Source organism: Giraffa tippelskirchi, chromosome 7 (genome assembly GCF_054371585.1).
Source record: "Giraffa tippelskirchi isolate mGirTip1 chromosome 7, T2T-mGirTip1v1.2.pri, whole genome shotgun sequence".
Lineage (NCBI taxonomy): Eukaryota > Metazoa > Chordata > Mammalia > Artiodactyla > Giraffidae > Giraffa > Giraffa tippelskirchi.
This window is the reverse complement of record NC_137281.1, coordinates 121,049,951-121,063,421: the sequence shown is the minus strand read 5'-3', so window position 1 is coordinate 121,063,421 and position 13,471 is coordinate 121,049,951. Positions and strand designations below refer to the sequence as shown.

Genomic DNA, 13,471 nt, shown 5'->3' with positions numbered 1-13,471 from the left:
ATAGAGGGGACAGGACTCCTTAACGTGTGGTCAAGACATATATATCTGGGCCATCCACATGCGAGTTAAAAAACAAAAAACAGTACAATGGCAACAGGAATCTTAGAAACTTGTAAGAATATCAGCAAAGCTGCAAATGCTAGGGATATTCATTACAAAGGGTATGATAATTTCTTGGTTTAAAAAAAAGTCCATACATATATCAATTCAATAAATACTTATTAAGGGTCATTATGTATCAATATCAATTTCTAGTAAATGGTATTTGTGGAATCTAGGTTATGGATAATTTGTCGGAGTTAAAATACCTACACATTTTCATGATTATGATGATCTTTATCTATGTGAACATGATCTAGTATCTTTCAGTTCATTTTCAATTATTTTTCAAATGAAAACAAAGTCAAATTTTATTTTAAAATAGAATTTATTGAATACATAGTGAATTCAATACATTAAAAAATTTTTTTCTTGTCAGTACTGGCACATAATGAAGAGATTTAAAGCACTGCCAAATCAACACTTTGAAAATTTTTAAATCATGTTCCATAAAAAAATAAAGCCTAGTAGTGTTATAAAAGTACTAATTTACACTAACATATCAAAGGGTTAAAAGAAAAGAATTCCACACTCAAAACTTCATTTAAGAAGTAAAAGTTCAATCATGTATTTTAAAATAGGTTCTCATGTGATAAAAAGACAAAGAAGGTATAAAAGGGGCAAAATCTACCTAATTTATACTGACTTGTCTCACTGTGAAATCCTATAGGCTGACCAGGTAAATTTTAGATATTGAAAAAAAAATCCATATTCTGAAGGAAAAGCAGTTGTTTATGATACATTTTATGCCTAATCAAAGAAATACATGATGACATTAAATATTCTACATTTTTTCTTTTAGTTGTCCCTTAATTGCCAACAATGAGGGACTATTCTAAAAAACCTAGTTTAAAAATTTTTCCCCCAATGAACATTTTCTTAGATACAAAAGCTGTCCTTAATTATGGAAACATTAAACAAGGAAATTTATAATCTTTACTGTAATATGGCCACTATAATACTCTTATGATCAAATCATAAGTACTATATAATTTTTTTCAAATTCCAAAATGTTCAGTAATTTGATTCAGATCTCCTGAATTTACAGAATATCTTTCTTGCAGGAAGCATAAAATGATTTTTGTTCAGGATTTGATTTTATTTTAATTACCACTCCCTACCCCCTTTAGAGTTACCTCTGAGGTAAACAGAGCATTGAAAACATCAACTAATTTTTAAACTGCAAAACTGGTTATCTGGCATTATCTTGAATAAATTCAGCATTTTCCCTTGTTAATGGGAAAATATCAAGCCTTCAAACTAGTATAAGACACTAGTTTGAAAAGCAATTTCTATTTTTGAAGTCTTATTAACTGACATTTGGTTGAAATTTTAGAGACAAATCTTAAATAAATTAGTTCAAATATGAAAATAAATTTTACTTATACCTGAGGCAGAAATTGGGCTCTCCAGGTGGCGCTAGTTGTAAAGAACCTGTCTGCTGATGCAGGATACACAAGAAAAGCAGGTTTGATCCCTGGTCGGGAAGATCCCCTGGAGGAGGGCATGGCAACCCACTCCAGTATTCTTGCCTGGAGAATCCCATGGAGAGAGGAGTCTGGTGGGCTATGGCCATAGGGTCACAAAGAGTCGGACATGACTAAAGTGACTTAGCACATACGCACACAAGGCAGAAATTAAAAGAGCAAAGGAAAACTGAAAAGTTCATTTGTACTTACTACAAATGTACCATTTCATCAAAATCTCTATGAACATGTAACTAAAATCAGTGAATGCCAACAGAAGGGTAAAAACTTTCTTCCTTCAAAAGAAAAATAAATCGCTGAGTCTACTAATAAGATATTGCTAATCTAAAAAAAACTACAAGCTAGAAGAAGACAATGTAGCAGAATATAGAAGTCCTTTCCAACAAAACTCATATTTACCTTTGTTGAACTGAAGTAGAAGTCATCTACTTTTACAGTTTGAGAAAGAAATGATATAGTCTTCTAAAGGCAAATTTTCATCTTTCCTATCCTCTGTTCATATTTTGATTCCCCAAATAAAATATTTCTGCACTTTACTGTAATTTTTATAAATATTTTCAGTTCAGTTGCTAGAAGGATTAAGTAATACAAAGTTGATACTGAAGACAGAGAAACTCAAGGAATTTCACTTTTTGTTTTTTCTATTTAATCAGTAAGATTTAAATAGCAAACTAGAACAAGATTTTACCTTCTTACTAGTGGTTGGATAAAGTAGAATTTGTATCAAAGAACTAAAATTCCAAGTTTCTATGTATAAAATTTTCTGTAACATTCTTCATAAAATGTGGTAGAAGTTTTTGAATATCCTAAAGCTGGAATAAGAGTGCAGATAACTTTACTTAAAAAAGCTGTATTTTGGCAAACATTTTATTGATATTATAAATGAAAATATAGTTGGGAGCTTTCACCTGGCACTTAATCTGTTCTTCTCTCTATTCGGGCCTGCCAAATAAATTAGATTCTTCGGAAAAAATTCAAACTTGGTATTATGGAGGCAAAATCAACATGAACTCTTACTTGTCACATACTTATTTGTCATTTACCATAAACCAAGTGACCCATAAGTCTATTAAGTAGAAAGAAGGGCTGTGAAGGGAACTTCTATATCTGTAAATTACTCAGTAACTTAACAATCTGGGAAGATATCAATGAATCAAAATCATCTAATTCCCTCAAATGCTAAATTTAGATCAAACATCAAAGGTTTGATCCATTTTTGAAAGGCGTTAGCTTTATCTTTTAATCAGTTAAACTGGCCTCAGAATGAAAAATCATAGATGTGTTCACATATCTTATACATTTACAGAGAAATACAAAATCTTGCTGTCTTGGCAATCACTTTTCATTTGGGGATTTAAGAGAAAAGAAAAGAAAACAGACAATTTGACCTACGACTCGCAGGATAATGTTCAAGTTCACATGAGACTGAACAAAGAATGAGAAAATTTTTTCAAGTTGGAAGGTACCAGAGTGATTACTTGGTCTAACACACTCATTTTGCAGATGAGAAAACTGATATACAATTGCATTGAGCTAATAAAATTTACTCAAACTTTGTAATTAAATTGAGACTAACACCCAGTATCCTGTCTTCTGTTTCCAATTCTTTCCTCTGAAGCACAGTTTGTATATTAGTAAACCATGCTTCACCCAAATTTTAAAAAGCTAATAGTGGTCTCCTATGGGGAAAGGAGCAGGAATTAGTAGGGGAAAGGTAGAGGAAGGGATTAGTAGAGATGTTAATACTCAAACAATGAGTTATATGTATTAACATATAATTTGCTAAGAAAATAATTTTTACAAAATATTAAGTCTTAACATTAGCAGATCCAAACTTCATAGATCAGAAATACCATAGTGGAATTACAGGTTAGTTTAGAAATTTAAGCTACATCTTCAAGGAAACAAGACCACTGAAAAATGTGGATTTCAATTTTTGTTTCCTTTCAAATGACTAGTTTTATATATTTCTCTATAAATGGAAAAATATTCTAATATAACACATATGCAATCTGAAGTAATTTAGGTTCTCAAGTTTAAAAAAGGATTGGGATTTTTTAAAACTTATGTTACAAAAATAGACACTTTTATCTATATTCCCAAATCATGTATTTCTAACCTCTGCAGTGATAAAAGGTCCAAAATTCCACTGCTGAACTGCCTTCTTGAATGATCTTAAACAGTTAGTTCTATAGAGCATAAAGTCTGCATAATTCTTTACAGTAAAATCTGCTCAGAAACTCACTTTGACAAATACTTTTATCTATCATTAGAGTTGAAAGAAACAGATTTCAGTAACACAAGTACAGGGGTAGGTGAAGAGGTTTTTTTTATAAAAATATACTATACATAATGCATCCTGAAAATTACACAGACCATATGCTTTTATTTAATGTGAAGGCACAACTTTAACATAGTTAAAAGCAATTGTATTTTAATTATTTATCATGTAATTGTCAGTACCAGCTCTTACAGATACATATTTGCAAGCATATCATTGAAGTTTCTTTCAGATTGTCAATTCAAAAGTCAATTTAAAAAGTCTAACTCTATTTGTAGAAAATCAATTGACACATTATTGCACGTCCACATAATATTATTGTTGGACAATCTGTTCACCAGCAGTCCCAGGGTTCTCTTCATTTGTTGCATAGTCCAGATGGTCCATCATCTAGGCATAAATAAAAGATGTTAGGAAATGTAAATTTTCAACTTGTCCCCAGTCACTAATTTGGCAAAAGGATTCCCAGTTTTGTTTTTTTTTTAAAGACACAGGGTGTTCCACTGAACCAAGCACTCCTTTTGGAGCAATGTGCTGTTTCCACAGCCACATTCCTCAGGACATGCTCCGGATGACAACTCCTCCAGGAAGCCTAATCATTGGACTCAGGGCCAATCTGATAAGTGCTTTCTCTGGATCTTCTACTATTTCCATCTCCCAATAGGAATATTGCCCAGTGTGGCAGTGGAGACTCCACCACAAGATATTCCTGATGCTTACTGCAGGACACTATTTCAAGCAGTGTTCACTCCTGGAGGTGGAAAACTAAAACTGGCTCCACAAATCACTATGCTGGTTCAGGAACAGTGTAACCTGGTTGATGTCTTGAATACTGACCTTAGAATAATTTAAAAATGACATATGAAATTTTTAAAAGACTATATGAAAAAAATTTCTACTAAGAATAAAGAAATTTAAAGTACTTAAAGGTCCAATGATATCTAAAAACAAAATCAAGAATAATACATTTTCTATACACTATTTTAGCAGAATTACAAGTTAAAACTTTTCTCAAATGATCACTTCAACTCTTCTCATATTCTCATAAAAATCTTATCATATTTGGGAATAAAGGAAGAAACTGCTTAAATATTTTCAGTGTTTTTACCCTGTTCTTCATATAAAACTACCTAAAAATAGAAAAAAAAAAAAAACTTCATGTCTTTCTGAAGACTGTCAAAGATTTTTAGATTAGTGATTAAATTTCAATACTGGATTTAGAAAAGGCAGAGGAACCAGAGATCAAATTGCCAACATTTGCTGGATCATCGAAAAAGCAAGCAAGTTCTGGAAAAACATCTACTTCTGCTTTATTGACTATGCCAAAGCCTTTGACTGTGTGGATCACAACAAACTGTGGAAAATTCTTAAAGAGATGGGAATACTAGACCACCTGATCTGCCTCCTGAGACACTTGTATGCAGGTCAAGAAGCAACAGTTAGAACTGGACAGGGAACAAAAGATTGATTCCAAATTGGGAAAGGAGTATATCAAAGCTGTATATTATCACCCTGCTTACTTAACCTATATGCAGAGTACATTATGAGAAATGCCAGGCTGGATGAAGCACACGGGGAATTAAGATTGCCAGAAGAAATATCAATAACCTCAGATATGAAGATGACACCACCCTTATGGCAGAAAGTGAAGAAGAACTAAAGAGTCTCTTGATGAAAGCGAAAGAGAGTGAAAAAGTTGGCGTAAAACTCAACATTCAGAAAATGAAGATCATGGCATCTAATCCCATCACTTCATGGCAAATAGATGGGGAAACAATGGAAACAGTGACAGACTTTATTTTCTTGGGCTCCAAAATCACTGCAGATGGTGACTGCAGCCATAAAATTAAAAGGTGCTTGCTCCTTGGAAGAAAAGCTATGACCAACCTAGACAGCATATTACAAAGCAGAGACATTACTTTGCCGACAAAGGTCCATTTAGTCAAAGCTATGGTTTTTTCAGTAGTCATGTATGGATGTGAGAGTTGGACTATAAAGAAAGCTGAGTGCCAAAGAATTGATGCTTTTGAACTGTGGCATTAGAGAAGACTCTTGAGAGTTCCTTGGACTGCAAGGAGATCCAATCAGTCAATCCTAAAGGAAATCAGTCCTGAATATTCACTGAAAGGACTGATGCTGAAACTGAAACTCCAATACTCTGGCCATCTGATACAAAGAACTCACTCATTGGAAAAGAGCCTGATGCTGGGAAAAATTGAAGGCAGGAGCAGAAGGGGACAACAACGGATGAGATGGTTGGATGGCATCACTGACTGGATGCACAGGAGTTTGAGTAAGCTCCGGGAGTTCGTGATGGACAGGGAAGCCTGGCATGCTGCAGTCCATGGGGTTGCAAAGAGTCAGACACGACTGAGTGACTGAACTGAATTGATGTACTTTTTCTCTTCTCCTTCATCAAGAAGTAGAAGACAAGCAAGATAAATATTCCTATTTTTAAAAACTGAGTCTAAAAGCTTTAGTGTTTTTTGGAAGAGGGAGCAGAGAAAAGAATAATTCCAAATGGGGTCTCTGGAACTTGCCAGACAAAGAAGAATACAAACATGAGCTGAAGCTTTCAGCTGACAACTGTCTCAAGTGATGGAGTCAGCTTATAAAACCCAAACCTGCTTATATAATCTGAGTCATTTCAAGCCCCTAAACAATCAGTTTTGTGGTCCTCTATTTGCCAAAGATATCCCTAAGATTATAGTAGTTGCATATTCATAGCACTTCTGGAGTGAAGGATTAAAACCCAAATCAAGATAGGTAATAGAAAAGATGAAGTTGTTGAAGAGCTGATTTTGGTTACAATTTAAATGAGAGAGGGAAAGGAGAAGCATATAAGATATATTTAGGGCCCTTTTTTCCTAGCAATTTAGACACTCTGGGTATAAGAGGCTGGAGCTGTGGGGATAGAGAACTGAAGAATGGATGGTGGGGAAACACTCTTTCTTCTCCAAGACCTGCTGATCCTGGTAACTGTCACCTAATGAAATAACTGTCTACATACTCTAAATTATAATATGCTTCTTCTTTCCCAATCCTTTGGTACCTCAGTGGCACTGTAATCTAATCCCTAAGTAGAGAGATATATTAAAAAGAAAAACTTGTAAAACCAACTTATTGAGAAGTAACATCTCTACTCTGAATTTATTTTTCATCACTGACTTTTCAATAAAAACAGTACAGAAACAGAGAAGTGCAAACTTGAAACAGGTTTTTAAAAACACAACAAAAATTAATATAGGTAATAAAATTAACTGGCAAAATTCATGTAAATTGTTTTGTCATAATAAATAATTATTTTTTCCATAGTAAATAAGCAAGCTCAATTTAGAAAGATGTCCTCTGAAATTGGGTCAGCTAACCCGGCATTTACTGATAGCTCTGAACCAATCTCCTGAAACAGTCTAATAAAAGTGCTCATGTTGCTGCAGTAACTGGAGAGCGGCTGATACTACAGCAGAGCTCTTCTAAATATCTCTGTATTTTGACTTGTCAGTTACAGCTTGTGACTTCTAAAAATAATTAGAAGCACTAGTGACATTTAGCAGAGACAAACCCACTGTTTACTGAATATTAACAAACTGAAAACTTACTTCCCACCCATTGGAGGATGCTGCATAAATCTAACTCCACTGATTTAGGATCAGAAGCAAAAAAAATTCTCCCCAAACAATTTTCTATTAATTGTTCTATGTGCCAGAATAATTATGCCACAGCTTCAAGTTTCTCTCTAGAGAAAGAACACCTTAACTTTCTCTACACTCACTAGAAAATAAATGAAACTGAATACTGTAGCTCTTGAAGCAACCCAGAAAAAAAAGTTCATAAAAAATACAGAGTAAGTAGCTTTTAGCTAAAGGAAAGAATATAAAATTAAGATTTCCAAAGTAGTAGTATATTAGTGAAATCCTATAGAAAACATTGCTTCTCTTGATCAGAGAAACTCATGGAAGGGCTGAAAGACTTGAAGTAAAATACTAAAGTACTTCTATGAAGTCTCTAAGTTTCAGCAATGAAAAAGGTATAATTTGTCCTTTGAAGACAACATAAAAAGGTCATCAAGGCTACCCATGAATTAAAAATTTCCAGTGGAAAGTCCTGCTTTCTGCTACTCTTACACTCAACTCTAATATCAGGGATTAGAATGAACCAAATGATAGCAGCATAAAAAAATGTGTCATCACATTTGCCTGAGATTCTGATTTTAATTTATATTACTTGCTTTACATTTGATTCTTTCAAACAGCAGCCAAAACTTTTGGCACTTGCAAAAGACTGTAGACATATATAAGTCTAGTTTAGTATTTAAAAAGTGCCATACTTTTATAATACCTTATAACAATTCTGGTAATTTTTTGAAGACTGCTAAAACACAATCCAGAAATTTATACACACACACAAAGTGATTAAAAAGGTCAGTGGATTAAGGACTAAACATTCTAATTGCTTTGCATGAATAATATCAATAAACACAGACTGAGAATTTACAGTGTATAAAACAGTGTTATCAGCACTGTGGGTTCTTAACACCTAGGAGCTAATCAGTGAGGGTGTGTGCGCTCAGTCATGTCTGACTTTTTGTGACCCTATGGACTGTATAGCCCACCAGGCTCCTCTGTCCATGGGATTTTCCAGGCAAGAATACTGGAATGGGTTGCCATTTCCTACTCCAGGAAATCTTCCCGACCTAGGGATTGAACCCATGTCTCCTTATGTCGTCAGCAGGTGGTTTCTTTACCACTAGTGCTACCTGGGGAGGCATTCCTTCATAAATACCTACACTACAAGGTAGATGTTAGTAAGTATTTAACATCAAAGTCTAAAGAAAGTATGAGGAAAGGTGAACCTAATTTCAAATGGAGAACTCTTGGGTATCTGCTTAGAGATGGCAGATTTTGAGCTGGGAGTTATGTAAGAGATATTCTGGAAACAGACAATGGAGGTAGGGGAGAAGAGTGAACTGTTAGCCAGAGATGAACCAGTAACTGCCTGAGGGTTGTCTTCAGGGCTGACCCTCAGGTCTCTCCTACACTAAGTTCAGACATAGCCTCCCTTTATTTTACCCGACTTGTTGAGGTTCCCTGTTCTACTTCCGAAGTCTCTGCCAGCCTTATCTGATTTCAACATCCACTTGCCTTTCAAAGCCTTGGGCTAATTTATCTCTTTAGATTAGATTCTCCTACCTGCCTGTAGATCCAACCTCACTTGATGAACAAGGAGTCTTTAGAGATTAACTTGCCAGAACTGATGCCAAAGCCTATAATAATACTGTCTCCCACAAATAACAACATTCAAGCTAAATTAACTTGGACCTTAAAGGTTAGACAAAAGGAATGAGAGATTTTCTTTTTCACATTAACAGAAGGCGTTACATTCTATAACTTTTATAAATGCTGTGTGTGTGTGGTATCCGACTTAGTCGTGTCCGACTCTTTGTGACTTTATAGATGGTAGCCCACCAGGCTCCTCTGTCCATGGGATTCTCCAGGCAAGAATACTAGAGTGGGATGCTATTTCCTTCTCCAATAAAATTATGATACCACACTACAAGTGAGAAGTGTATAAACAAAATTGTCCTAACTTTCCAGACTCTTTAACATGGATTTTCCTACAATCAGTTATCTTAGTTAGCTTCTACGTCTTACAGTGAAGGCTGTGGAGTCCACCCTTCTGGAGTGTTTACTATGGCTTTGGGTCTAGCTCCAATGATCTTAAACTTTATAGCAGCTGCTATGAAGGAGAATCATCATTTCAAAGTCACGATTTTTAAGAGTAAAATTCAGATGGTCCAGGGCAGAGCTTATTCATAGGGAATATCCCTTGGTTGAAGTCCATTCTTACCTAGCATCTCCTTTCTCCTCAATAAACAGCATAGAAAGAGAAAGGAGGAAAAGTGCTTATAAAAAACCCACCACACCCTTAAAGCTGAACTAATGGAGAAAGAAAAATTTACAAGTAAAAATGAAATACTGGTGATGAAAATAACAGCAAACATACTTAATTCCACAAGACAGTACCACGTGCTCTCACTAGCTGTCCCAAATTTAAACTCTAACTTAAAAAAGACTTAATCCCAACCCTAAACAAAGTTTCCCTGTGTTGCTCATCCTCCTTCTCCTGATTTATCTCATAATCAGTTAATAAGATAAGTGCCCCTAAAAGTAGAAATCTCTTGGTCACAGTTCTGTCCTGAGTCTTTTCTTCTCCCTCTACATTCTCACTCACTCACAGAGAATGCTAGCGACACTCCCATATTTCTGTTTCTGGTTAGGCCTATCTCCTGCATAACAGGAGATGTTTATTCAACTGCTGATTTCTCTTTTCCTGGTAGTCCCCTAGGTATTTTGAAATTTCCAACACTGAATTCATCATCTTATCTCAAATCTGTTGCCCTTCTTAATCTCAGTGAACGGTATCACTATCCACCCACTCAGTTACCCAAGCCAAAAACCTTGGACTCTACTTTCTTCTCTTCTCCCTAACTGCATCTATCACCAGGTCGCATTTATTATGCTTCTAAATTTCTTTTGACTTTGGTTCACTGATCTCTGTCTCAGTACCATGCTAGTTCTGGCTACTACAGCTTCTCATTGTAATAGCTGCCTCAAGTTTTGTCTTCTTTCAATCCATCTTCTAGATTTCTTAAAACTCTTAAATGGTCTCCAATGTTCTTAGGAGAGAGTCCAAGCTCTTTACAGTGGCTTATAAGACCATACAGCCTCTTTCCCTTGCTTCCTTCTCCAGTTTTCATTTCCTGCACTCCCTTCTTTTTATTCAACAGAATGGCCATTCTAACCTTCATGTGGTTCCTAAATCTGTCAAAGCTCTTCCCTCTGAGCCTTTGAAGTCACGGTTCTTTCAACATGGAACACATGGCTCAGTCTTAAAGTTTCAACATAAACTTAACATTCTTTTAAGAAGTCTTCCTTGCCCACATCACCTTTGACTGTCTCAAAACCATAAGCACTGGTGTCCCACTTCTAGTCTTCAAGGCACCCTGCCATAACTAATACATTCATCACACTTTATTGTTAGTGACTCTATCTGTATCCTCCAAGAGACTCTAACTTTCAAGAGGCCATGAGAGTAGACTTGTTTCTAACTTGTTTATCTTTTATCATCAGCACCTAAAATAGTATCTGGCTCATAGAACTGCTCAATAAACATTTGCTAAATGAAGAAACAGATAACTATTTTTAAAAAAATGATGACCAAGAGCACCTCTTAGGATATGACTTTCAAAACTAGTATTAGAGTTTGTGCTGTAGGACATACTTTTACTTTGAAAAAAATCCATAAAACATTCCATGTGAGTGTCATCTTCATGGAAGTTACAAGCTACCTTATTAGTTGAGTCAAGGACCTTGTGGCCATAAACTAATTCTATGTGTATAAATACAAGTTGAGAAACTGGAATTGGGAGGTAGGAAGGGCAGGTATTCTATCCTAATCTCAAAGAAATTACAAGACTTACCCCAAAGAATTCTAGGCTGGTGCTTTTTTCAATTATGTTAATAGTAGTCTAACTTAATGTGCAAATCACCTCTTGTTAAATAAAGATGACACTAGAACCAACCACAAGATGGATATGAACTTTGAACTGTTTATCTACTAACGGAATTACAGCTATCTACCCAAAGCATCTCTAGTTTTGTTCATGCGATCACTGAAACAAAAGCATGAGAGTGGACAGTGGAACATAGTTTGCTGTAATAGGGCAAAGCAGAGTTAACTGCCTCATGAAGGAATCAGTGCCATGACCCTGACCTCAAAAGACTAGAGTTTCCCAACTCTCTGTAATTTCAATGCAAACAAACAAACTTCACAGGAATACCGATAACATTTAGGAAAAGAACACAGGGCTTTAACTTCAAGGAAGAAACAACTCAAACATGATAGATTCTGCTATCTGGATATTCTCTGTTGTAGGAATTTTACAGAAAAGGCAGTCTTGATCCATTTAAACCTGAAATGAGTGCCCACTTCCATTTGGCTAGGCCCATTTAGATGCTGGAGAGAGTATACTTTTTATCTGCAAAACCTGAGGACTCTTAGTATAAATAGCTAGTGGTGTCAGCATCAAAATTTAGTACTTAAACATGGCTCTTATCTTTCATGAAGTCAACTTTTGTGTGGATTCTGAAAACTCATGTTGAAATGCTGTTTTGATTTTCCCTGATGCCCTCTCATGCTTCTTGGTACTTTTATCTTGAGTCACCAGAATTTTGGCATCAGATTGCAGTGAGGATGAGAAGTGATAAGGCAGCAGGTGACAAGTAAGGGGGTAGTGGTGGAAAAAAAACTTAGGACATCCTGATAAATTCAAGGCAAGTTTTAGGCATGTAAAAGCTTTGAGAATAAATGTATAAAGCTTTGATACATACAAGCAGTTCCCAACCAAAGTTAGGCAATGTCAAAACTCGGTAACCAAGATATAAGCACATACCTGATAGCTGCTACCTTTCCAGAACTTTTTCATTTCCTTACGTCTCCAGGCAACAAGTGAGGCAGTAATAAGTGTGCAAGGTACTAAATAGAGGAGAGCAGGTTGCCCTTTTTTCATCAGCACCAGAACAACAAATGTAAGAATCATGCCAATGGCATAGGCTGCAAGAATATCAAGTATCAGTCATTTTTATGCTATCAAAGGTGGATTTTAATTCCCTCACTGAAGTACTGGTTTTCAAATATTTCTCAGAATGTTTTTGCCCTACGACTTTTTTTCATAATTTCATTATTTTCCTAGAGAGTAGTCAAGAGAGACATTCTACAGAGCTTTTGAAAAATGTAGAAACTGTTTAGTATTTCCACTACAATTAATCATTAATAACATAATTAATCCTTAATCACTGATAAAGATAATGATTCAAGAAGTCTCAGTTATCTGCCACTATTAAGGATGTTAAGTTGTTCCACATTTTAGGTAACTAAAATCTGTGTCTACAGGTACCAAAGGTTATTTTAAAAAATCTTTCTAATATTGATTATATACTTCCTGGTTGTCTTCAAACAACTGCATATCAAACTTCATTTGCTCTTTTATTAATGACTCTGGGTCTCATCATGAACACTGGAGCTCAGAAAATTGGAACTAGTAGGGCTTTTATGGACAATGCAGTCCACCTTCTCATTTTACAGATGATGCAATGGAGGACCAGTGAAGTGAGTTGCCCAAAGTTACAATGGAGGAATAGTGAAGTAAAGTGAGGCAATGGAAGACCAGTGAAGTTAAGTGAATTGTCCTAATTTACAGTCTCTTCGGTCTTTTCACTGAATGTTTTTTCATTCTATCACACTGACTAGTGCTGCACGCTAACATGTTAATGCCTTTAGGGAGTATCATCCTTAATGGCCTCAGACTGCTTTTATTATTTCTTTATAGTTTTCCCCCCTTTCTTCATCCTTTCACTCATTTAGCTGTTCTTTCCTGCTGTCAGAGTAACTATTTCTAGAAAAACCCTAACTGCTGATGTATACTTTTAATTTACAAGATTTAATTCCTTTGTGGCATTAAAAACCTTTCTAGAACAGTATCTAAGTGGCTCTGGTGCAGGCCATTTACCTAAGAATAAAGAATTTTGGTGTATGGATTTTGAGA

The 13,471-nt window shown here is 35.3% G+C and overlaps 1 protein-coding gene across 5 annotated transcripts in view; it reads right to left on the bottom strand.

The window, feature by feature from the left end:
- Nucleotides 1–408: 408 nt before the first annotated feature.
- SPPL2A (signal peptide peptidase like 2A) overlaps nucleotides 409–13,471 on the bottom strand; it is a 56,640-nt gene continuing 43,577 nt past the window's right edge. For 2 of the 5 annotated variants that reach the window (XM_081508291.1, XM_081508292.1), the window contains 2 exons: nucleotides 12,320–12,480; nucleotides 409–4,257 (listed from right to left, as the gene is read on the bottom strand). In XM_081508291.1, coding sequence (XP_081364417.1) covers nucleotides 4,183–4,257; nucleotides 12,320–12,480 — 236 coding nt within the window. In that variant the 3' untranslated portion in view covers nucleotides 409–4,182. Of the gene's footprint in view, nucleotides 4,258–12,319; nucleotides 12,514–13,471 lie in introns of all 5 variants that reach the window. The other 3 variants (XM_081508293.1, XM_081508295.1, XR_014059106.1) reach the window with 2 other exon arrangements.